The following is a 25,946-nucleotide window of genomic DNA, read 5'->3' as shown; positions in this document are numbered from 1 at the left end:
CCCCATATCCCCCCTACCACCCGCTGCCTTCTCCCTTCTCCCCTCCCGGGACGACTGACAGAGAACCGGGTGGGGCAGCAGGAGCCCCCGGTTCCCCCCAGACCTCCGCTCCGGGGCGGTGGGCGCCACTCCCCGGGAACTGGGCGGCTGAGGCGGACGCGCTCCCACACGGGACCCCGGCAGGCGCCTCCGCGCGCGCGCCGGACCCGGACCCCGCCTCCCTTCTTCCCCCCCCTCCCAACATCCGGGTTCCTGTCAGCCGCCGCGGCGCCGCCGCCCGCTCCGCGTCTCTGGGGGAGGCGGCGGGGTAAGGGAGGAGGCGGCGGCGAAGATGGCGGCGGCGGTGGGGAGAGCCGGTTCTTTCGGCTCCTCTTCGTCCGGGCTCGGTTCGGCTGCCGGTTTTTCTTCTTCTTCTTCTTCTTCTTCATCTGCTGCTACGGCCACGACCAACAACAACGCGGAGCTGCGGGCAGGCGGTGATGAGGACGATGGGCAGAACCTCTGGTAACCGCCCGCCACACCCCGCAGCCGGGGACCGGGGTGTGCACTGACCGTTACCGCCCTCGCAGCGACCCCTTACCCTGTGGGGGAAGGGGGGGGGGGGGGGAAGGCGAATCCTCCCCGTCCTGGCGCTCCGTTCCTCTCAGTCAGCGGTCTGGGGGCGGAGGGGGGGGGGGGTGGGCTCCTCCCTTTGGCGGTGGCAATTCTTGCCCTGCCCCCTTCTCCCCAGGACTCACAGAAGGTGGCGAGGGTAGGGGGCCGGGAGGGAGCGGAGCCCCCACCCACCCCCCGCCTCTAAGCGTTGTCTTTTCTCCACGCCAGGTCCTGCATCCTCAGTGAGGTGTCCACACGCTCCCGCTCTAAGCTACCTTCTGGGAAGAACGTCCTCCTGCTGGGTGAGGAAAGCATTCTGATCCCTTCCCCTTCCCTGCCGCACTCGGGCTCCCTCCCCAACCCTCTCCTGGGCGCCTGGAGCTTCTCGTGTTTAAAAGGGGGCGGTGGGGGCTTTGATAGTGGCAAGGTGTTGGCTTAACGCTCGTTTCTTCCCTCATATGTTTTCGCTTAATTCTGGATACCTAATATCCAGAGATACTTTAAATAGCCCCCTCATCTTAGGTCCCTCGCCAGAATACCCTTACTGTCCTTCTCCCACCCTAGTTCCTTAGGTGGAGATGGCTTGGAAGGGTGGTTTTTTATTGTCTTGCTCCCCCGATGAATGTTGACTTCGGGTCCTTCAACCTCTTCTGCCCCCTTCGTGCAACGGGTGCTGCTCGCTGGTCCTTATGGTGTGTCATACAAACACAGAAATAGCTTCCGTGGCCCGTACGGTATCAATGACGGCTGCTCTCTGTTGGCCGAAGGGCGGGGTAGGCTCCATGGGCGTGTTGGCTCTCTCCTGCCCACATGCACCAAGCTTGTCAGCAGCAATATCATCAGCAAGTTGTGCAGCAGCAGTGGCATCCTTCACTGCTTGCTGGCTTTCATTGTGTTCTCTTATCTCCACCCCGTGCATTAGCCCAACCTTGCGTTTGGCAAGGATTAGGAGTTACAGGATGGGACTTTGATAGGGTGATAATGAGAGACCCAGCTGTTAATTCGGTGTTGAGGGAGAGGGAAGAAAAATTATGTCAAGCAAAATAAAAAACTTCAATGGGGGAGGGGGAGAAAGGCTCTCAAATGTGTGTGTGTGTGTGTGTGTGTATTTTATTGTTACTAATGGGGATTTTTGACTGAAAGACTATTAAATACCTTTACCTGTAGATAATTTAATAATTTGTAGTGGATGCATTTGTTAACTACCTGTGGCTTCCTTCCTTTGACAACCTCCCTGTCTCCAGAAAGAACTGAGTTAGTGTTTGGCAACATGGTTAAAACCCAGTAAAAATATTCATGTGGACTCATTGCACATTATGATTCCATGTAGTCTTGTGGTTTGTACTCTCTTGTGGTCTTTAAAGTTAGGATTTTTTCTCCGTAATCCCGAAGTAATCACTATGACCCTTTCTTCCTGTTTTGATGATTGAATTGTGACTTAAAACTGATTATGAAGGAAAAAATTGTGTAAAGGTGATGGGGAGGTCTGCTGGACCCGTTACAAGACCTTAATTTTGTTGTTTTTTGTGTTATATATTCAAGTAAGTTATTAAGAGTGGAAGTTCTATTGATATTAAAGAAAAGAGATTTCATAATGGTTGTCAGCTTTTTTTGTGATATTTTGAAACTAAGTTGGATGATTTGTCTTTGTTGAAGTTGGAAAATTCTTCAAGCAGTGATCTTTGTCAAGAGGCTTATGCTCTTGTTTTTCCTCTCTCTTCGTAGACAAGGCAATCCTTAGTACTCACTAATTGTAGACTGTGCTTCCTCAGAATTAGAGAGAGCACCACAGAATGTTTCCAAATGCTTGTTTAGGTTTGAATGTTTAATCTGTTGTATAGAAATTTTCTTCTTGCCTGTTATAGAGCTTATAGAATGACTTTTTTTTCCCTTTTTTGACTGATGCTTTTCTAAAAAGATGTGCAGATTTGTAGAAGACATTCTAGTTCTTTCTTAGGAGTTGTGTTCTCTAGAAGGTCATGGTCCAAGAAAAAAAAAATTGGCATGTATTTGGGAAAAATAGCATCAGATCTGAGAACTGGCCAGTGAGGACCGTGGCCATGTTCTTTGTGAGCAAACCTAATCTATGTATTAGACTTCACTGTTCACTTGCAAGTCATGATGCTGCTCCTGAAGCACACTGGCACAGGAAAGGGAGAGGTCTTCTGTAGTCTGTATGGGACTGGATGCAGCATGTGAAGTTCTGTCTCTTTAGGTTCTTGAGCTGTGTGTTTGCAGTTTCTCTGTTAACTCACATTTCCTCTATTTTTAAGTTTTGTTCCTTTAAATAATTTAGTACTAGGTTTTGTTATTAATACAGATCATTTCTTGCCATGACTATTTTCTTATAATCAGTCTTCAAATACCTTGTAAGCATGAGTTGTTAAGTTGATGAAGGTCTTGATGATTTTCACTAATTTTATGTAGGCAAATATTTTCAGTACAAACAATATGTTGGCCAAAGCTTCCTAGCTGAAACAGGATATATAGTGACAAATGAATGCTTATTTTCAATACAAACTGCATTAAAAAAAAAAAAAAATCCCCTTAGTCTTTAACCCCTGACCGCCAGCCTCCCTGTCCAGGAAAAAAAAACCAAAAACACTCAAACCAGAAAAACACAGCACTTAGTGCTCTTACTTTGCTAGGACAAGTTTTCTAATTTGCCTGAAGCATTTGTATTTTTCAAGCACTGTGTATACTTGTATGCCTAGTTTTCTGGGAACCTGGCTATGTCTGGCATGCTAATTCTGCTATTTCAGTATTTATTTTTAGCTGTGTTAACATCTCATTTTTAAGAACCTGGAAAGCAGTTCAGGACACCACAGAAATAACTAAAGAAAACTGGAGTGCCAGGTGTTAATCTCTAGATAGGGCACATGGTTTTGTGAAGTGAAGGTAAACATACTACTAGTAATTCTCTGCTCAAAATCAGCAAACAAATCGGATTACCTTACAGTTTTACTTCAAATTGTTTCACTTACAGATGCTTTTTCAATTGCTGTTTTTCTGAGAAGACTTTAATTGGCACCACATGGAGTATAAAAGCATTTATCTGTTCTTGTATTAATAAATTTTATAAATGTAAGTTTTCCTGAAAGTTTCTGTATAGTAAGTATGCTCTGATTCCTTGGCAGTTCCATATCTCACTTCGCACGCTCTATCAGCAGAAAACATAAGATGTTTCTGCTTTCTTAAGGAAATTGGGTACTGTCAGTGACATTTCTAGCCACATTTTCCAGATAGCCAGAGGAGTGTGATTTTGTTGTTGCTGGACTTGCTGGATTTGGCTTTTATGTTGTTATGGTGTTTATGTTGTTTATGGTGTTTTTTTGTTCTGAGCTGTATCTTCTGCTCACTTGTGTACTAGAGGTAGCTGATCAGAGAAGATGCTTTTTGTTGAGTGTGATGACAAAACTGATGCTTATAACTGGGAGCTCTCTTGTTCATTTCCTTCTTGATATAATTCTAGCTGAACCAGCAAGTGGAATAGAGGGAGCATCTAAATCCCTCATGCAGGTTATGGATGGAATCCATAGCAGAATGTGTGAAGGCTTGGATTCAAAGGCTCAAACTAACCAATAAGAAATTATATTAATTTAAATTTAATAAATGTATAAATATTAATATTTAAATAAATTACAATAGAATTGTAATATAACTATTATATTTGGTATATTATATAATAACAATAATAATAATATTGGTAAAATAAATTTAACCTATAAACTTCATCAGGCATTCAACCAGGGGTGTTCAAAGTCATTCCAGGATGCACAAGATAACAGCTTGCAAGTGAACCAAATAGCTGCTTTCTGTCTTTGCATTTCATACATGCCTCCTGTCTCTGAAGCACAGTAGATTCTTTGCCTGCAATGCTAATGATGTCAAACCACCCAGTGACACACATACATCTGACTCCAAGTGTTTGTACTGCACACTTATGCTTCTACTGATTCACTAGTGGGGTTTTTTTTTCTCTATGCATTTTTCCTCACTTGATGATAAAGGCTTTGAGTTTAGTGGGCAGTGAGTGTTCAGCTGCCACGTGTCCACATTTTCTCTTTACCCCAGACATCTCACTTTTCAGGGCCAGGCCTGTTTGTTTGAATCTTTGACCTCTGCTCCTGTCCAGTGGCTGTCAGGATGCTTGAGAAGAAGCTCCCACAGTCTACAGCTCATTTACAGGTACACTTTTCTGTGTGTACATGTATTGGGAATGGCTATTAATTTAGAAGATGCTGCATCTTGAAGAGCAGTTTTAGCTTTTTACTTTCTTTTCATGGACCCATGGAATATGGTGACCTGTAAAATTAATTTCTGATATAGCAAGTTGTCATAAGAGTATACATAAAGTCAGAATAAAATCTGCCTACTTTAACTTATCCTCAACACTCTAAAAATTATTTCTCCGCTTTATTTTTTCCTTTTCAGATAGCTGAAGGCTGTGATCACTTTGTCATTGCAGATGATGAAATTCTGCTTGTTTATAATGTCCTTATTGTTCATCTCAAATGTTTGTTAATTCTCTAGTGCTGCAGAAGTTATGTCAGAGAGCTTCTTTTCCTCTACTTCTTGCAAGTTCCTCACCTTTTACAGGTGATGAAAGCCTTCCAAATGTAGCCAAGTTTGATTTCAGTTAGCAAAGTTACACTTCTATGTGTCAGTTGTTTTGATGGGACATTGACTTAGATAAAATTGTAATTACTTGTTTTGCAGCTATATAATTTTAAAAACTAAGTAATACTTCTTTGTAGTATCCTTCCTCTTAGAATACCTTTAAAAAAATCCAGAATTACATGGATGCTGTATAGTAAAGCTGACTTAGAACAGCACAGGAATTTCTTGAATTTCATTTATTTTAATTTGTCTCTACTTCACCAGAGGTACAGCTGGTTGCTGGATCTGTCCATGAAATAGCTTCAAAAGCAAGGAACAGTAAAAGGAAATGGGCTTCTGGGTTTCCCAGGCAGGTTAGTGGCAGGAATACCAATAAAGATTTCCCTTTGGTAATAACATGGGATTATTCAATTTCAGTAGTGAACCTGGGTAAAATACACTAGATGACTGACTGCTATATGAAAGCTTTGACAAGGGTTGCATTGGAGGTGTTTTCTGTTCATATTCAGTATAGAATTCTCTGTGCTATTTAGCTTTTTCTGGCTGTGGGTTTCTCCTAGCATAAGTAACATTGTTACTCCTCTATCCCTTTCCACAGCCAGGGTATTTATTCTTGTGGTGCTGGACTTGATAAAAGGCATCCTGTAACAACTGTTCACAATCTACTTTCTGTTGTATTCTAACACAGAAGTACATTATGGTGCTCCTTAGAAAAAGTGAATTTTTCAGTGTTATACACATGCCAAAATGGATCAAGGGGAAAGACTTATCAGGTGGAGTAGAACTAATTTAGAGGATGGAAAGTTTTTTCTCCAATGAGTAAATCATAATTTAGTGGCAAGTTATTTGTAGACTTAAAATGACCAACTTATTGTGAACTTCCCTGTTGTTTTGAGGGATTTTAGAGAAGGATCTCATCAGCATGACTAATTTTGTTCTTCAGTTTTCTAAAAGCAAACTAAATTTGGGTTACTCTGACTATTTTGGTCTTGTTCTTGAAAAGGCATTCTTCAATTAGTGTAGTATGTGTAAACAAGTCTCTTCCACTAATATGCTGCTGTGGAAAAGGCAGTTAATAGCTTGTGAGAAGGATTTTGTCTTGAAAATTGTACACATGTGCTTTCTTCTAATAGAAAGAAGACTGATAAGTCTCCACTACACTGTATTAGAATTTAGACATTCCACAAGGTTTTGGAACAAGGATTGTTTTGTGATTCTGGAAAGGCATCTTTGCTCTGCTCAATAATGTAGGTTTGGGTTTGATTACTTTGCTTCATCATATTTAAATGGATGGGTTTTTTCCATTAATAAAAATACTCAATATTTTATGTTAGAAATACACTGGAAATAAAAGTTGTAAAGTGTTCTACCCAGAACAGCAGCTAAATCCTGTATTGTAGCAGAACACTAAGTGATACTCCATTTTCTGCTCAATAAACATGTTTTTTTGCCTGAAGTAGTGAGAAGAGCAGAGGCTGGGCAGGGTTTTATATTATGACTTCCTATAGCCTTGAAGGCAAGAAGAAGGATGGCTTCCAACTCCTTGCTGTAGACCTTGGAGTAGCACCTTGGACAGGGAAGCTGTGAAGAGCACAACCCCCAGCTTGAGGAGCTCATCAGAGGAGTGAAGTGTAGCAGTGTGGGGGTAAAAACAAAACAGCTTTTGTTTGGTCGATTATAAGGCTTTCCATTTTGTTAACAAGATGGTGAAATACTGTGTGGAAGCAGATTGATTTGGCTTTGTTTCAGCTGCTTCCTACCCTGACTCTTCTGCAAAATTAAATCTGTTGTGCCTCTTGTGTTCAACTCTGGTGTATAGTGCTGCTGGTGGCATCACTTCTGTTTCCTCACTGTAGTATTGCAGTTTAAGGAGATGGAAAATTTTCATTAGGATTTACTGTGGAGTAGGAGGATCTTTTATGGTATTTGCAAAAGAAGGATGCAAAAGCCTTACATTTGCAACAATCTACTTGATTTTTATTTTACCGTCTAATTATATATCAAGACTTGCGTGGTGGAAATGTCTTGCTTACAGGCGGAGGTCAGTTGTTAACTTTATTATTACAAAAATAGAAATAAAGAAGAAGCTAAAGGGTTTTTTTATTTCAAAATTTTGGAGAGGAGGAGGATGATGACGGCTCTCTTTGAAAATGCATGGGGCTCTGTTTTTAATCTTACTTCAGCAGAACTTTAAACAAGGTACTTGTTTCACAGTATAGATATGCAGTGGTGTTTAAATCTGAGGAATGTGGAATTCCTTTTGCTCTTTTGCCTGAAACTAAACAGCATTACTTTTTCATATACTTTAGAGATACCCAGAGACAACAAGAAAGATAAATATACTTAATTGTTTTAGGGTTTTTAATTTCAAATGCCAAATTGTGTGTATGTGTGCAGGTATTCTTCTTGAGAATGGCTGGGGTTTTTTTAAAGTGTATGTGTTTTTATCTATGTGCCTGGTAGTACATAAAGCTAACTGCATTATTATGCTGTACGTTATCCCTCACATCTGAAATGGCTAATAGACTTTTCTCCTTGCACATTTTTTCCCCCTCTTCTGATGGAGAGAAGTTTCTGTGTATACTAAAGCATTATAATAAAATGTTTGAGCCTTGAGAAGTCCTAAAAGCTAGCATTGCATGCAGTTAGAATTAATTTGCTGATGAGATTTATAATGGCTGTTTGGGAGATTTAGATAAGCACTGGTTTAAGATTGATTTGTATTTTGATATCCTTGCAGAAGAGTAACTACAGAGCAAAAGGATACTGCTGCTCTTTCCCAGTATAACTCAATTTATTCAAAGTGTGTTGAACTTTCAGGTGTTTTACATTCAATTTTTCAAACCTAAAGTCTTCAATTAATAACAATGATAAAAATACATTAGCAGCTAATGCAGTTTTAAAAGGTATATGTAACATATTAAAAATAGAAAGCAGAGGTAGATGAAACCTCACATCTTAGTATGTTTTCTTGGCCAAGGCAGTCATCTTTTCCTAACTTTTTATGATTCTGTGGGCAAAAGGGAGGAATTCTGTATATCATATACAATGGTCCCCTGTTTACTTTCTGACAGCTTTTTCTGTAATAGTGATACTATGTGGCTTAAGTCTGTTGAGAACTCTGTATACCCTGTGGAGTAGGGCACATCTGGCTATGCTGCTATCTTGTATCCTTTCAAGGGAGTCATTCTATTTGTGGACAAGTTTGTTTATGTATTGCTAACTTGTTTTGGACCACTTGTCAGCATTGCCTCTAACCCTTTTCTCCACAGATACTGTTTTCTCTTACATCACCTGCAAACTATACTATTCTCTTCCTTTCCTCGACTAATTAATGCAAATAGTACTGATACCTTCAAACTTCACCAGTGCATCACTCTGGCTTTCCAGTGAACCATGGGGACTGCTCTCTGCATGCAGTAACTTGCATGGTACAGTTATTTATGTCAGTGATCCACCTGCTTGATCTTGTTGTTTTGAAATGGGTGGGTACTGCTAAGGAAAAGGGAGTAGAGAATCTTTTTCACAGAACAGATTAGATTAAAGTAATTCTGTGATGGAAGGTTGAAATGACTACTGTGTGTGCATACTTTACACTTATTTTACATCAAATCAACTTATCCTGTGCTGTACTGATAAAGTTTCTTTCTGTGTAGAGTCTGAAGATAATTACTGGAAAACTTAAGGAGGGAAAACAGAATTTCAGCTCTTATTTTGACGTATTACCTTGACACTGCTGAACTGAAGCTTACTTCAGGCATCTGAAAATATGAGGGATGGGGGGGAAATTACACAACACACAGCTATAAGTAAGGGACTTGTGGAACGTATGTTTCAAGTTTGCCTGTGTTGTTTCACATGAGCTTTTTCAATAAATCAATTTGCATAGATATTGGCATTTGTGTGGTTTACACACAAATAAAATAAACTGTTTTAGCTTAACTTTTGCCACACCTAGAGCTTTTCATAACCACAGACGCTTCTTAGACTTAAGTTGCAGCCACTTTTGTTAAAAACTTGCTGGTGTACTTTGTAGAAGATGCTAAACTCTCCCAGTGCAAAGAAGTTATCTTTATTTCCACTCAGTAGAACAAACTAGTATGGAAGAAAACTTAGCTACAGTTTCTCACCTGTTCAAGAAACCAGGCCTTCAAGTGCAACCCCTATTTAATGGAGCAACAAGTTTTGTTTTGTCTTACCTTTTGAGCCTTCTGCTGGCACAAATTAATGAAGCTGCCTGTTCTAAAAGGTAAAATAACAGAATGAATCATACAGAAATTGTTGGCAAAAGCAACTTCAGCTGCATAACATGTCAGTGCAGCTGTTCTTAATGAAGTCTCCTCAGTTATTTGTAGATGACAAATTTAAGAAGCTTGGACGAGTACTTGGGTGAGAATAAAGGAGGAATGGTAATTTCTCCTTGTGACAATGCTTGTACTCTTCTTCTTGGGCATAGTTTTTATTTAAAAGAATATTCTCACAAGAGGAAAAGGTTAGTGTAAGAACAGAAAATAGCTGTGCTTCCCAGTGTTTATACAAAATTAAGGATAATTGTTCTCTTAGGTGCATGTTGGCTTATTATATTTAAGGAACTAACAAACAAACTCTTACATGTTGAAAAAGTTAAACTGATACAAGTTCATTTTAACCAGATCTTAACCTTCCATTCTGGTCTTATTTCTCCCTCTCTCTCTTGTTTAATTTTTTGGTGGTATTTTTATGTTTGTTTGTTTTAATGGCTTTTAATTTTGTTGATTAAAATCTTCTAGGATACTTAGAATAAACAAGTTTTGCACTTTCTGGTACCTTTTAGACTATTAAAGAAATCTGAAAATAAAGATGAACTCTAAATTAAAGACTTCTTATGGCCATCTTAGGAATGGTTTGTTGAGTAAATTCAAATCCTATCAAATTATGATTTTTTTTTCCTCCTCTTTTCTCTGGTTATGTCTGTAGTCTTTTTAATGTGTCTGTAATATGGTCTGTAAGGTCATGATCAGTTCTTTTTAAAGGGAAAACATAATTTTGTTTAGCATTAAAAGTTACTGTCCTTGATCTCTTTGTTACATAGTTAAAAGCAAGTGTTTATACTTTCCCTGTGTAGGAGAGACTTGGAAATAAAATGTTCTGTTTGACATAAAACTTTTAAGGCACTTTTTAGGAACTTGGTCTTCATTTTATAACCTGTGAGCGAGTTCTAAGAATTTTCTAATGCCCAAGTGTTACGTGCCCATCACACTGCCAAGTCAGAGTGACTAAACACGACTTTGTGTCCAAATTCAGCTTGGTTACTCTTTCAAATTGGAAAAACTGCACATGGAGTTTTCCAGCTTTGAGACATATGGTTAGAAGCAGAAGTTTTTCAGTAGGAGTCTCTTGACAATAGTTGAGGTGTTCACACGGTGCTTAGGCTCACTGGTTACCTGAGCTGTCTTTGGAGGGGAGAGAACAGGAGTGAATATTTCTGGATTGCAGGTTTGTCACTATGAGCCTACCCATATACACATGTATTGTAAGGCAATGGCTTACTGTTTATCACCTTTTTTTAAGGTTTCTTTAGACCTGTAACAGAGAAAAGATTCAAAGAAACCAACCCATAAAAGCTAAGGAAACAGATTTGCCTTACTGAGTGAGCCTGGTGGTGTGTGCTGCTTGATATGGGAGAGTCCTAGGTCATATTCTTATTGTAAGATATGCTTGCTGTGACTTAAATTCTACTTCAGAAATCCTTTGTTACCTCTGGTTGCAACTCTGAGAGTGAAATTGTTTGAGGAGTTTTCCTGCTCCTTAAGGTATCTTTTCAAAGATAAGTGTAAGAGCCTGTTTCAGATAGGATAGTTAGTGGCATAATTGCATTAATCACAAATTAGAAATAAGTTTTGAAGCCAAGGCATTTACTTAGAATAGATGGGTGAGTTGGGCAAAGCCCACTATATTTCCAAACTTAATTGAGCTTGGTCATTCTGTTAGTATACACTTTCCTTCTTGCCCCAAGTGTTTTTTTAGTATGTAACTGTGAACAAAGATTGAGTGGTATCTAATTTCTGTCTCTTTAGGTGAAGATGGAGCAGGTAAAACTAGCTTAATAGGAAAAATTCAAGGAATAGAGGAATACAAAAAAGGAAGAGGAATGGAGTATTTGTATTTAAATGTGCATGATGAAGATCGAGATGGTAAGTTTGTGTTTCTAATAATATCTTAAACCACTTTGAAAGCAGTGGCTCGGTAGTGTGATATTTGGAATGACAATGGAATGTTTTTCATTCTTGATTAATTTGCAGGAGTTCAACTTAGGCCACGAGCAAGTTTCTCAGGGTAATTTCTTTAGTAAATACCATGAATGACCATTTAAGTGGTAGAGAAGGAAAGGAACCTGTCAAAAGAAAAGGCTGAAAAGACCAGGGAAAGCAGTCTTAAAGCTATAACATTCTGGATGGATGGTAGGCAAAAGTGCATTCTTCAGGCCTAGAGGGAAAGATGCCTAGCCTATTATTTTGCATGTCAATTATTGTAGCAAATATTTATCTTTTTTGTCATATAGAGAAACCTTTGTCTTGGTGGTATCAGAATCTGCAAGACTGCAGATCATGTATTGATGGATAAGAAAATATGAACAATGCTGAATAAGATTTTAAAAGTAAACCAACAACAATAAAAAACCCAAGCCACCAACCCAAAAATTTGGAGGAAAGGGAAAATGAAGTAGAAGCTGTATTTCAGCTGGCTTGAGTTGACTTGTAGCTAGAAGGTAAAGATGGTGTTGAATATCCAGACCCCAAATACCTGCATTTATGGAATGGGTAAATGATGGTTGTATACAGGGAACAAGGAAAGGAGTACGACTGTGGAATGTAGAGGTCTGGTGAATTATCTCAAGGCAATACTTAGGGAGTGAAGTTGGAAAAGACATACAGGGAACTCGTGTCCATGCTATAAGAACAAATCCAGCAGAAAACAGAAGAAATTCACCTCCTTTTTTTCTGAAACCACCTGTTTTCCTGACTTCCATTTCTGGCTATTGGTCTCAAAGATGACTTGATCAAGGTTAAGAGGATTGGGAGTTTGGTCTAAATGTCTTCCTCAGAACTTCTGTAACAAGTAATAAAGACTTACTAAGCAGAAAGACAAAAAGCTATATAATTCTGAATCTCTAGCTCTTCATTTACTGTAGAAGTGTTTCTGAACAGAGTATGGGGAAAAAAACAGTGAGATAGTGTATTTGTAGGGTGATTGTCCTGAAGATCTGAATAATAACTTCCTTCTCTTCTAAGCCCAACTAGATTTTAAAACTTGCAGTTCTGCCCCAGTTTTCTGAAGGGCCAAGGTACACGTTCTGTATTATAAGAGTTATATAGACATATCACATTGGAGTTTTGAAGGGGAGATGGCAGTCCCTGAGAGCTAAGCAAACCAAGGGCTGAGAAGGTATGGCTGAATTCACCCAATTCACCCCTTCTAACTTGCATCTTGAATAAAATATTCTCCCTTTCTAAAACAGTGAGCATTAGTTTTGTAAATGTTGAATGTGATCTCCAGATTCTCACATTCATGTAATTTATTTAAGATCTTTAGGTATCAGCCATCAAAAATCAGAATTTGGAAAAGGAGGGATCTCCACAAGCTGCAGTGTGCTGTATTGTTACATAAGTTCAAGTAACTGATAAAACATGTAATCTGCTTTCTTCCTTATATTTTACATATCTAAAGAAGATTTAATTGCCATTACATAGTGGACTGTTTCAAGTAAGTCTCAAAGTGTTTTCCTTCTTTTGTAGATCAAACAAGATGTAATGTATGGATTTTGGATGGTGACCTGTATCACAAAGGTCTTCTTAAATTTGCTATGGAGGCAAGCTCTCTAAAGGACACTCTAATTATGTTGGTAGTAGACATGTCTAGGCCTTGGACTGCACTGGATTCTTTACAAAAATGGGCAAGTGTTGTAAGAGAACATATTGACAAGTTAAAAATTCCTCCTGAAGAAATGAAAGAAATGGAACAAAAGTGTGAGTATTCTGCATATGCATATGAATCCATTTAAATCAACTCTGCTTAATGCTTTATGCACCATTTAATCCCTCCATTGCAGTCTTTTTCATTCTTTGGAAATGTTACTTAAAATTGGGAGTTATCAAGCATGTCAAGCTTCAGATATGACTCAGGTAGCTATATGAACAATACTAGTATTTCTTTCTAACAGCAGTACATTAATTTAAGGGGGAGGGAAGCCTTCAGAATGAGCACAGCTAGGTTAAGTTTACAGTCTTGCTTCTTACAGATTTTTCTAGGTAAAATTGTCCAAGAGAAAAAAATCCTTTTGTTTCAGTTTTTAATTTTATTTATTTTAAAGGCAAATCATTGCATCAGCTTCTTTACTGCTCCTGTAACTAGTCAATCTAGAGAAAATGCAACCTGCTCCCAGAATACCAAAAGTATAAATGATGAAAGGATCCATGACAGCATGGTAATGTCTGGGTCTTTTCTACTTGAAAAGTTTTATTATAATTGACAGTAATGTAGCTTTATCTTTTTTTTTTTGGCATGGATATGATAAAGCAATGTTTTGTCTCTTTAGTTTTACACATGCAGGACAGATTTTGTAGGATTCCTCAAATTAGCTGCCTGAATTCACTGACATCATAGCTCCATGTTACTTTTGTGTAGCTTTCCCATTGTCTTTCCTATTCATCTCTCAGTGAATTACAACAGGGAAGAGCATTTGAGAAAGCTGTGTGTCAGGATCAAATAGCTTGATTAAACTTTGTTTATAAGACTGAAGTTGTGTTCTGGAACTGGTATGTTCTTGACCAACTGGCTGCCAGATGGCTGAATGGCTTTTTCAGCACTGTGTGTTGCAGGCTGTAGCCATGCTGTGATAAAGTAGCCCATAAGGTGACATTACAGATTTCCTGAAATGGCTGGGGGAGGGTGTTGGCTGTTCTGTTTATTCTTTTAAGAGGTATTTTTCTAAGGGAAGTATCACCCTTGGGAATTGTGTCATCCTTGAGAATCCTATTTTCCACAACAGGAACTTGTTTAGGAGGGAGGAGCTGAGCTCTTTTGGGTGTGGCTTTGTTTTCTGGTATTTGGGGGAGCTGTTTGTGTGTATGTATGGATTAAGCATCCCCCTCAGAATCAGTTTCAGGGTAGGATTTTACAAGGTGAAAGTAGTAAGGACTCAATAGCTCTGTTTAAAAATGTGCAAGCTGATAGTTTTGCTTCTTTACTGAGTCAGCAGATCAGTGGAAACCCTACAAAATCTAGAAAAATTAAGTGAGGAAGCAACTCAAGAAAAGCAGCTACTCATTAGAAGTTTTGTCTGCTCTCTTGTTCTTTTATCATTTGGTCTAATTCTTATAGATATTGGTGGTCTGCATGTTGAGCATAATAGAAGCTCTGGATACAATCCAGACATGACTGGAAGCTGTTATTGTTTTGAAACTTGTGTGATGTGGCTTCATGCACTACTGGGCAGGCAGCAGCTCAGTACTGCCAAAAGAAGGAGGGAGGAACCTTGCTTGCCTGACTTTTGGCTACACGATCCTACTTAATTCTTGTGTCAGTGCTCAGTGCGTTAGTGCTCCTGAGAGGCTCCTGCAAGCTGACTTAACTCACTAACAGGACTGAAATCAACTGAGGGTTTGTGTGTGTAGTTTTCTGCAGTTGTGCTGCTGTGTTTGTCTTCAAATTCTGGCGATTTACCTCTGCTCAGAGACAGCCCCTGTGAGGACAAGAACTGGTCGGGGAAGGCCTTAGGGGATGCACAGCAGCTGTTTGTGAAGAGCTGGAGTAAATCTTCCTGTTACTGCACTCAGCTATGTCTAATGAAGCCATGTGCCCTGGTCATTGTAACTGCTTCTCTAAGGAAGACCAGAGATTATATTCCACAGGCTACAGAAGTCCCCCTTGTCTGCAGTCTTTGAGCTATGATGTGCTACAGAAATCCCCGTTTTCTGTTCTTACATAAAGATTAATATGTTATCATCAAACAAGGGGAATTTTAGGAATCCACTGGAGGACTTGTAGCACTGGAATAGTGTGAATTTTATTTTAGCATGCAATTATCCCAAAACAGACAGGATACTGTGTAGGAAAGACTCCCTTGAGTGGCTGGCATACCTTGGTGAGAACTCGATGTTTAAAATATGATCAGTTTGGGAGGCTCTTGGAAGCTCTCAGGAAAGACTGAATTAACAGCATTCCCTGAGTAAGAGCATTAGTCGACTGATTGTTTGACTGAGTTGACTGTAAATAGAGATTATAATCTGTGAGTGTTGTTTTGTTATTGTGAGCTCCCAAGATCTGTAGAAAAATTGAATAATCTTGGCCTTAATACATCATTTTCTCTGGGATGTTGAAATAAGTCTTGCTCTGTTAATTCAACTTATGCTTTTCTAGATGTAAACTCAGAGGCTTCAATCAGTTTAGTGGAGGTGGGGGTGGATTAACATAAATCAGGGCAAATCAGTGAGAATGTACTGGAGTAGTTTGCTGCTGGTGTGCATGAGTCAGCTAAATTGTTCTGCTGCCTGATTTTTTGGCTACATCAGGATGGATTACTCATGGAAAAGTAATCAGTGGTGGGGTTTGGTAGAGTCGTGTTTCTGCTGTGTGAAACAGGATGTGATGTGAAAGGTACAGACACTTTATGCCTAATATTGCATCCCTGATTGTAGGAGTAGTAAATGACCATGTAATTAGAATTTTCGACGTATGCATTAGAACCTGATGAGAGTTACAAATTTCACTTTGTTATTTTCTATTTTCTGGTTATATTCTGACTTAGCCTCATTGCTATATTTTAAAGTAGTATCTGATCTATTGTAGACGCATATCAAATATTCAGTATCTTATTAAATAATTGTAAACCTAGTTAATAACTAGTGACTGTGTTCTATTTGCTTATTACCACTGTAGATTCATTGTACAGAGAGAGCAAGCAATACGTATTAATCAATAATATTTAATAGCAACTGCTTAATGGTTCCACAGTGATAAAAATGGGTTAATCCTGTCCTTATGGACAGTTTCATCTGCTCATGTTCTGGCTGCTGATAAAGCAGATCTCAAACTTACCAGTTCTCTGTTGTACTGCGTAAAGCAAACAAATAGTCAGCACTCCGTGCATGCTCAATTTTTCAGCATAAAGAAGCAGAAATACTAGGTAATTGACAGTGCTAGAGATTAATGGTGGTGGAAATCATTATTGAAATAATAAAGTAGCTGATCTTTTAATCTAACTTTTTTTACTTTCAGTGGTAAGAGACTTCCAGGAATATATAGAACCAGGCGAGGATTTTCCAGCTTCTCCACAGAGAAGAAATACTTCATTACAGGAAGACAAAGATGACAGTGTGATTTTACCCCTGGGTGCAGATACACTAACATGTAACTTAGGCATTCCAGTAGTAGTAGTTTGTACAAAGGTTTGTTTCACGTTTTAGGTTTTTTGCTTATTTTATTTAAGGAACTGTCGATTGTGGATTTGGGGTGGGAAGCACATAGTTCTGAAGTCATTCTGAATACAGTGCATAAGAATTCTTTAAAAGTGTTTAATGCTGAAGGTTGGTTATCTTCTGGAAGACTTCATTGCATGCCATTTTGGGATTAGTTTTTCCTTTAGTTGTACCAGTTTTCAAGGAATTGAGGAATACCTCAGACCTGTTTTTGCTCACAGAAGTGAGCTAGTCAAGTAAGAAACTAGAATTCCTCTTAATCTACCCAGTCCTCCTTACTCTACAAAGAGTGTTCAGGTAGTGTTTTTTAATATTTCTGATCTTTTTCTGAAGATGAATATACTTGGGGGTTCTAGTTAGTAAAGTGCTGCTCTATTAACTTTCCCCAGTTCTTAGGATGTTTCTGGGATCTGTTTTGGTTTCTGTTAGATATGTAACCATACTCTTAGTCTAAAGAAAAGAATAGTGTGCTTCTCATTTGGGGTTTGGTTTTTTTTGTTTGTTGTGTTTTGTGGGGTGTGTTTTGTTTTGAGTGTGTGATTTCTTGGGGGGTTTGGTTTGGTTTTCTTTTTTCCTTTTACCCTGGCTCTTCAGTTCTCATTGGCATTACATATACCACATCCACAGCCTCTGCTAGCCCACAGAGAAAGAGTTTCATTGTTTTGATGCATGTGCTGTTCCTTCACTGGAAGGACAGTCCTCTCATTTCAAAAGCACCTTTTTCTCACCAGCTGCCCGTTACTCTTCTCTCCCTCCTCACCCTCTACCTCTTTTTTTTCTGCTTCCACATTTCTTGCTTTTGCCTCCCTTAGCAAAGGACTAGTTAGTAACTAGATAAAAAACACTGTGTCCTGTAATACCACAATGTTTAAAAACACATTGGGTAGAAAGTGGTGGTGTCACTCAGTGGGTCAGTCTTCAACAGACACTTTAAGTTACAGCAGTGGGGCTGGGGAGGGGAATGAAAGTGTCAATCACTTTAGCTCCCAAGTTAGTAATGACCACAGGACATGCACATCAATTATATATTATTAAAAAACAATAATAATCGTTCAGTTATGCTTCTAAATTACCTTAGCAGGTTTTTGGGTTGCTCTGCATCACCCACCCCACTTTATCCACCTTGCCCAGTTGTGAACTGGATGTGTAGCAGCACTACTATTTCAACAGATAACTGAAAGTTGTATATTAATTTTGTGTTTATTTTGGCAGTGTGATGCCATCAGTGTTCTGGAAAAAGAGCATGACTACAGAGATGAACACTTTGACTTCATTCAGTCACATATCAGACGGTTTTGCTTACAGTGTATCCTTTAACATGTCATAAATATTATGACTCAATTAAATATCTGAATATAAATATAAAATAATAGTAATTGCATCTGTACCGAAGTAGGATGGAACTCCTTCATTCTAGCTGGTAATCTGCTTTGGCTCCCCCTACAGGTAGTGTTGAATTAAATTTTTCCACTGGCTTCTATGTGCTGGTACAAAGACGATGCACATAAGATGTTATTGTGCTATTATTGTTATTGAACTTAAAAAAAAAGTGTATGAAATAGTTTTTAGTATTGTTTAGTCTGCTAGACATGCTGAAATCTAGATTTTGAGGTGCTGGCAGCATGCCATCATATGTGCTGTGGTAAAGGGAAGTTAAAATGCATATTGGAGAGATAGGAGGTGGAAGAATTATTTCAAGAACCTGAGACCTCAGCTGGGGACCAGGACAGCACTTCCTTCAAAGGGCTTCCAAGACCTAATTTTCCAAAATGGAAGATGTTTGGCACTTTTGAAGCTACCAGGGTTCATGCTGTGGTGTCTCTTTTGCAGGATGGCATAAAGACAAGATACAAGGATATGAAATTTTTGTTCACTAAAAGCAGAAGACAGTTTTGAAGGCATCAAAGTGAAACTATTGGTATTTTGGCTTAGAGAGTGAAAAGAGCCTGTACTTTACTGTAAAAGCAATAGCTGAGTTGCCCTGAAACAAATGCAGAAAGAAACATTGAAATTACTAAGTAGCTTATTTTAAAAATTGTGTTTGAAGTTGTTTGATCTATTTGATGTGGTATTCACCTTCTAAATTCTACAAAGGAGATAATGTTTAAAGTAACATGTAAAGGGCCACTTTACTATCTCTCACTAGCTACTAAACTGAGTTTTCTTTAACAAGTTGATTCAGATGGGGCAGCACTTATTTACACTTCAGTAAAGGAGAACAAGAACATTGACTTAGTGTATAAATATATAGTCCAGAAGTTGTATGGATTTCCTTTCAATGTTCCAGCTGTTGTTGTGGAAAAAGATGCAGTATTTATGTAAGTTACCTGCATTATTATGTGTCTGTGACTACAAAATGTACTTTTGCAAGACCCGAAGTGTGATTTGCAGCCTTTTTCATTTATGCTTTTTGAAGTTCCATGTAACATTCTCATGAGTTAGGAGTTTGGTGAGTGCCAGTGGGTTGCAATTACAAATACTTGCTGCCCCAAAGTGAAATTTTAAACCCAGAGTTTGCCTTTCTGTTTCAGTGAACCAAACTAGTTGTACTTGTCAGCGGATAGCTTGCACAGGATAATGGGAGCTATGACAACTTTCTTGGCTTTCAGTTCTGTGCAGTTTAGGATTGTATGCAAGAATAACCTGAAGTAACCATAGAATTTAAAGCCAAATAATTCTTTATCTAGTCCTGCAGGCTGGGATAATGACAAGAAGATAGGAATATTGCACGAGAACTTTCAGACACTAAAAGCAGAAGACAGTTTTGAAGATATCATCACAAAACCACCAGTCAGAAAGGTAAATTGAGATGATTGGGCATTCAGCTTCTTACCTACTATTTATTTGCCTGTCAGTTTTTTGCCTGTTTCTCTTTCTTTGAAACTTTGCTTCCAACTTAATGTGTGATAAACTGTGTGGGGTTTTCCTTATTTTGTTGTTTTATTTTGTTCTTAAAGTTATTCTTTAGTTATCAAAAAACCTTTTAAGGTCAGGTTGGATGAAGCCTTGTGCAACCTGGTCTAATGGGAGGTGTCCCTGCCCATGCAGAGGAGTTGGATCTTGATGATCTTTAAGGTTCCTTCCAACCCTGCCCATTGTATGATTCTATGACTATGTATTTCTGTTCTGTATAGCTCTTCTCCATCTTAAACTATTCTTTTGTTTTGTTTTTTTTTTTACACCATTACACTGTTCAAGACTACAAATATAATTGGTTTAGTTTAATACATATTTGATACTGAAAAGTCTTAAGTGTCATTTTACTGTTGGTCAGGTTGAGCTGGTATATTTTAAAACCACTCCATTTTGCACCAGATTGCTCATAACTTGATAAAGCTTTCTGTTTCTATTGGAGTGCTTAAAATAAGAAAGCTTGAGATGGTGTAAAAATCATGAATGTATGAAAACAGGTTCTGCATATACTGTAAATACTTTCTCTCTCACACTGTTTAACAAAAGCTTTTTACAGAACTACCTGAAAACATGTGTGGGACTGCTAAACAAAATGCCAGCAGCTGTGGGCCCCATGTGTACAGAAGTAACTGAGAGAAATATTTCTAATGCTTTTTCTAAAAAAGTTGAGAAACTGGGACTGATTGTATTTCCAAGTGTGAATTATATTAGCTGAGAAACTTTCTGCAATCTTCAGGGGAAAAAAAAAATCAAGACACATTTAACATTATATTAAATCATAAGTGTCCAAAGAAAATATAACTGACAGGGTTTTTTTGCATGCTTATAAACTTCAGGCTTGAGTTATAAACTTGGTATTTGCCATGCTTGTTTTGGCCAAGATTTGTGGTGAGCTTATTTGGAGGCAGGGAGCGTGCTTGCTATTTCATGCATAGACCTGGGATCTAAGATGTCTCTCAGAAGTCTGAGGCAACACAGGTGCAGAGTCACTTTTGCCATCGTTGTTTATAAAAGAGTACCAAGGCTGGGCCTTGATAAGTTCCCAGAGACATGAGCATGCTGCAGCGTGTGTGCGTCTGTAAACACTTCTGACAGATCCAGAGATCTGGTTTACTTCTAATTAATTTATCTTAAATGGAATAATGAGGTAGCAGTCTTAAATACAGAAAATGGGGTCTGCAGTCAGCACAGTTCTTCATTACAGTGCACGTCACATGTTTATTTCATTGTTGAATGCCTTGGTCATATTCACGGGGAAGTGTAAAAGGAAATATATTTATTTCTTTCAGACACAATCATGCTAATGTTTTTGTATTGCAGTTTGTTCATGAAAAAGAAATTGTAGCAGAAGATGACCAAGTGTTTCTTATGAAGCAACAGGTAATATTTTGTCTCTTGAAACCATTTTCTTTAACATTCTCAATCCAAATTTGGGATTGTATTCTTAGTTACTGTAATATCTAACACCACATGGGTCTGTTTTTTTTTTGCAGTCACAGTTGGCGAAACAACCACCTACTGCTGCAGGAAGGCCAGTGGTTCGTAATAAAAATTTTAAATATCAAATGAAAGTGATTTATTTCACTATATTTAGAGATTTGCTTGTTTTATTTGCACCATCAAATATTCTTTGGTCTTTGTTTTTTTTTTAACTGCATAGTGTTTCAAATCTACATTAGATATCACTCTAAAATTGTGACACTTCTTCACAGCTAGTCATGACAACTGTTACTAAAAGCAAGAGCCAAATGTCCTGGGTTTACTTTTCATAAGTTAGAATGCATTAAACCAGTTAGTTTTGTCCTCTTTCTGTTTCAAGAGTGTGCCAGGGAGCAAACTGTGTTGGCTGAATTGCCTTCCTGAATTCTATTTCTTAAATTTGGAATATAAAGACTCTGGCATAAAGTTAAGATCAAATTAAAACTAGGACAACATCTACCTTTAAAATACAAATAAAATAACTAAAAAGCTTCATCGGGAAGCATGTGGTTTTATAAAGGTAGTTTTACTTTCTAGATGAGCTGCAGCTTTGCAGAAACATGACTTGTTATCTTTGAATGAATAACATGTTTTCCCCAGGACAGCATGTAGTCCTTTCCACGACATTGGTGGTATTTGATGTCATTCCAAGAAATTTGTTGTAGCTTTTTTTGTGATGTAATCAGTACAGTTTTTATTATGGTCAGAGGCATAACTGAGTAACAGGTGGATTTTCAAGTTTCTTACTGATGAGAAATTAAAAGCTTCACTACTGCTTTAGTTGCACTAATTTTAGTATTTGTAAGAATGTTTATGTGTAAAAAAACTTGTACACAATGATCAAAATCTAATCCCATGTCATTTCAGTTGTATGTGATACTACGTTACAGAAAAAAAAATTAGGAACTGTGAGAACAGAATGCTTCATTCCATGTATTTTTACACTGCTTGATTTAAATCTGTAGCAGATTGACTAGTTCTGGTTTGAATTTTTTTTCCATGCATAGGATGCCTCTCCAAGAGTTCCTGGAGGATCTCCTAGGACACCAAATAGATCCGTAACATCAAACGTTGCCAGTGTTACACCTATCCCTACTGGTTCAAAAAAAATTGATCCAAATATGAAAGGTACCTTTTCTTCTGAGGGCACAAATACACTTGGGGAAGTAAAACATCTGCTTTGCCTGCTTTCTCTAATATGCTTATTTAGATTGACTAACACACAAAATCAGTATTTACTCAGAAAATCTTTTTTCATTTTGTGTTGTTGTGGATTTTTTTCCCCCTCTCTTTGTTTGTAGCTGGAGCTACTAGTGAAGGAGTCCTGGCTAACTTCTTCAATAGTCTCCTGAGCAAGAAAACTGGTTCTCCTGGTAGCCCTGGTGGTGTTGGTGGCAGTCCAGGAGGAGGTGGCACTGGAGGTCCTGGCAGCAACTTACCACCATCAGCAAAAAAGTCAGGTATGATAATGATAAAATAATAACTATACTAACAGGAACGATCCACCACACACAATTTAGATTGAGTTTATCAGAAGTATGAATACTAGTATTATTTTTTTATAGCTCTCAGTGGATCAAAGAAAAACTTCTCGTGTTTTAAGCATGAATGGTTAAGAACATGAGTTCTTAATTTTTCCTTTGTTCCTCAAATTCCCTATACATTGCTTATGCTTTAAGCTATTTTTAATATTACTCAGATATATTGGTATTTAATTTTGGATTGCTTTTTTGTTGTGGTTTTGTTTTGTTTTTACAGTACTGAAAGTGTTAATGAACTTTAAATTGTCTTTTGCTAGTGATCTTACTATGATGTGAAGGCTTTACTTTTTACTGGAGTTTGGTGGCACCCTATAAGACTGCTTATGTATTTTCTTTCAGTAGCCTTTTTATGTGATGTGATTAATCATTAGGATTAATCTAAAAAAGTCTAAGTGACTGCTCTAAATCTAGACACAAGACTACTCTGGTGCTTCTTGCTATTCCAGATTATAACGTTTCTATACTTCTGGGAGGCAATTACTGGTATTCTGTATTACTGGGAGGTGTCCCTGCTCGTGCAGGGGGGTTGGATGATCTTTAAGGTCCTTTACAACCCAAACCACTCTGTGATTCTACTTAACATAGCTATACAGACACAGACATCTTCCCTCCCTGCTTCCCCAGAGATTAGTAATGTTAAGCTTAAATGAGAATTCTGGTGTTTCATTGGTACTTGACGTTAGTATTTACTTTTATGTAGTAACAGGAAAAAAAAGAAAAACCCACTTGCCTCCCACTAGCATTTGCTGCAGACTGACCCTGAATTATTTTTTTAAAATGTGTGCACTTCTCTTTTTTAAATGCAGAGCTCAGTTGGTGGAGCAAAGTTTACAAGTACTTCCTAATCTGGTGCAGACCAAGTCAGCAGTGCTAATTTGAACAGTTCATAGAATCATAGAATTGACTGGGTTGGAAGGGACCTCAGAGATCACCAAGTCCAACCCTTGATCCACTACTGCTGCAGTTACCAGACCATGGCACTGAGTGCCACATCCAGTCTCTTTTTAAATATCTCCAGGGATGGAGAATCCACTACTTCCTTGGGCAGCCCATTCCAATGCCTGATCACCCTCTCCGTAAAGAAATTCTTTCTAATATCTAACTTAAACTTCCCCTGGCACAACTTAAGACCATGCCCTCTTGTCTTGTTAATGGAAATATAGAAGAATGTGAATTTCTCTCTACTACTTCCGTTCTATTTCTTTTGGGTTTTGACCTTATGTCTTCACTCTACAAAGTTTTTAAGATTTGTCCAATGTTTTTTCATTTTTTGCTTTTTTGACATCTATTTCTGGAAAATTAAAGTTACTATAGGCTTTCCCAAGACTGTTTCCTGAAGATGGCTAAATGTTACTCATTTCTTTTGTAGGTCAAAAGCCAGTTTTAACAGATGTTCAGGCAGAATTGGACAGAATTTCACGAAAACCTGAAATGGTCTCTCCTACAACACCTACATCTCCAACAGAAGGCGAAGCATCTTGAAGACACCAAATAAAACCAATTGTTCAGTTTTCTGGGATAATTCAAACTTGCCTCTGCCTCTTCCTTCAGTGACTGGAACTAAAGAACTGAAATATCTTTCAGAACACAAACAGTTGATGTCTGTCTTTCTTTCATATGGGTTGCCCAGCTTTACAAAAGGGAGCTGTACAGATGGATAATGGTTATCACATCATGTAGAAATACTGTTCACAGTGCAAGAATAGTAAATTAAGTTTTTTCTGGGTTTTGTTGAAAAATCAGTGTAATTCTGTAAAATTACAGTTATGTCCACTTAAGTGATAGGGGCTGCTTAGTGCAGGAAAACTGATACACACCACAGGCACTTAATTTATGTTGATTTCCCAACCTGTTAGGCAAGTTTTAATACCACTTTAAATAGATGAACCTCTACTGGAGAGAAGTACTGTTATTTGGAACAGAAGATGAATTGCACAAAACTGTAACAAAACCAAACTCCAGTTACACTTGAACATTTGGAGTATGGATAAAGAATATCTGTCTGATCTCCTCAGACATTTATACTTCATTCAGGAACCCATACGAAAATTCATTCCAGATGTAACACAAAATTCGTGGCCAGCTTTTTTTCTCTTTGATTAATTTCAGACACTGAAAAAAAGATGTATAAAGAAAAAGCAGAGGTTAAATGTACAGATTATCAGTATCCAGATTTGTCTATATATATATATGGCTCAGCCTTAATGTTCCCCACTATGTTTTCCACATCAGTTACGGTTTAAAATTGGTCATCAAAACTGTAATCAGTTAATAAAGTATTCTCTGCATTCAAATTTAAAGAACCTTCATTGAAGCCATGGTTTTCTTGCTTGTTTACTGTAAAATCTAAGGATGTGGTGTAAAAAGTCTTAAAACATGCTTCTGCATTTTATCACTCAGTGAGTAATATCGCTGGTAGATATTTAAACTTCCTTAAAACACTGGTTTTGGAAGGAAGTGGATAAGTCTGCAGTGTTTGTTCCTAAGAGTAAAACCATCTTATTTGACTTCAGTGGTTTTTGCTGTATGCCAGTTACACTAAAGATCCTACTGATGACTCCAGTAAATTATCTGAGAAGTGGTTGGCCAAGGTTAGGACTTTACTTAAGCTTTCAGTACACACATGCTGAGCATCACTTTACTGTTCTGTTCAGTTTCTTAAATCAGCAAAGCTTATGTTAATTTCTCTATTTAGAAAACTTCTGAAACACTGAAGAAAAAGCGGGTAAATCCTTTTAATTTTGAGCATGATGGTAGTGTCTCTTCCAGTTCCTGGATTTTGTAGTGGTTCTAGTGAATTACCTCCATGTTTTCAAAATACATAAATTTACTTCAGAACAACATGTATATTGTTGCATGTTGCATCCCTAAAGTTAACAGAGTTGTGAAAATTGACTCAGAATATTGAATTGTGGACTGACAAGTTTCAGAGTTAAGAGTCCATAGATTCTTAACTATGGCTCAATTGCTCAGACTGGAGTCTTTAAGATTTTGCTTATGGCTATCATTCAGTAAAGGTGGCACATGGAGAAGGAATGCATGACCTGCTGCTGACCACATGTATAGAATAAATCATGTCTTGAAGAAAAAACATGATTAAGCTTTAAATTGTGGATGCATGGCATGTATCAGTATCACAACAGTTCTATATAAACCTCCTGAAACAGAACTTTAAATGCTTGTATCACCACCAGTACACTTCATTGTACAGCTGCAAAGCTGTGTGTTGATGGGGTGAAACTTTGGATTTTGGGGCAAAGTCTTAAACTAGTTGGCGCTGTTCAGATTTTTGAAAGAAAACTTTCCTCCCTTCAGGCTTCAGTTTAGTTCATTTGAGCATCTC

General features: G+C 38.2%; 1 protein-coding gene across 2 annotated transcripts; it reads left to right on the top strand.

Annotated features, from left to right (window-relative positions):
- Window positions 1–24,903, top strand: DYNC1LI1 (dynein cytoplasmic 1 light intermediate chain 1). 2 transcript variants are annotated; one of them, XM_030445375.1, is made up of 13 exons: window positions 1–504; window positions 823–896; window positions 11,271–11,387; window positions 12,990–13,220; window positions 16,471–16,640; window positions 17,883–17,976; window positions 18,853–18,988; window positions 19,358–19,469; window positions 20,904–20,963; window positions 21,077–21,121; window positions 22,070–22,190; window positions 22,364–22,522; window positions 23,973–24,903. In XM_030445375.1, the coding sequence occupies exons 1-13, from the start codon at window positions 332–334 to the stop codon at window positions 24,083–24,085; spliced, it is 1,605 nt and encodes a 534-aa protein (XP_030301235.1). In that variant the 5' UTR covers window positions 1–331; the 3' UTR covers window positions 24,086–24,903. The 2 variants fall into 2 exon arrangements, with proteins under 2 accessions (XP_030301235.1, XP_030301236.1); XM_030445376.1 differs by lacking the exon at window positions 1–504 and adding an exon at window positions 707–742.
- Window positions 24,904–25,946: the final 1,043 nt, after the last annotated feature.

Source organism: Calypte anna, chromosome 2, assembly GCF_003957555.1.
Source record: "Calypte anna isolate BGI_N300 chromosome 2, bCalAnn1_v1.p, whole genome shotgun sequence".
NCBI classification, from domain to species: Eukaryota; Metazoa; Chordata; class Aves; order Apodiformes; family Trochilidae; genus Calypte; species Calypte anna.
The sequence above is the reverse complement of the archived record's forward strand: the minus strand, read 5'-3'. Positions and strand labels throughout refer to the sequence as shown.

Bases quoted from the DNA above. Each gene is read 5' to 3' on its own strand.
- DYNC1LI1 (XM_030445375.1), top strand. From the start codon at position 332: ATGGCGGCGGCGGTGGGGAGAGCCGGTTCTTTCGGCTCCTCTTCGTCC. The intron at 16,641-17,882 runs GTTTGTTTCACG...TTATTTTGGCAG, and splicing joins TAGTAGTAGTTTGTACAAAG to TGTGATGCCATCAGTGTTCT. The intron at 17,977-18,852 runs GTATCCTTTAAC...AAGTTGATTCAG, and splicing joins CAGACGGTTTTGCTTACAGT to ATGGGGCAGCACTTATTTAC.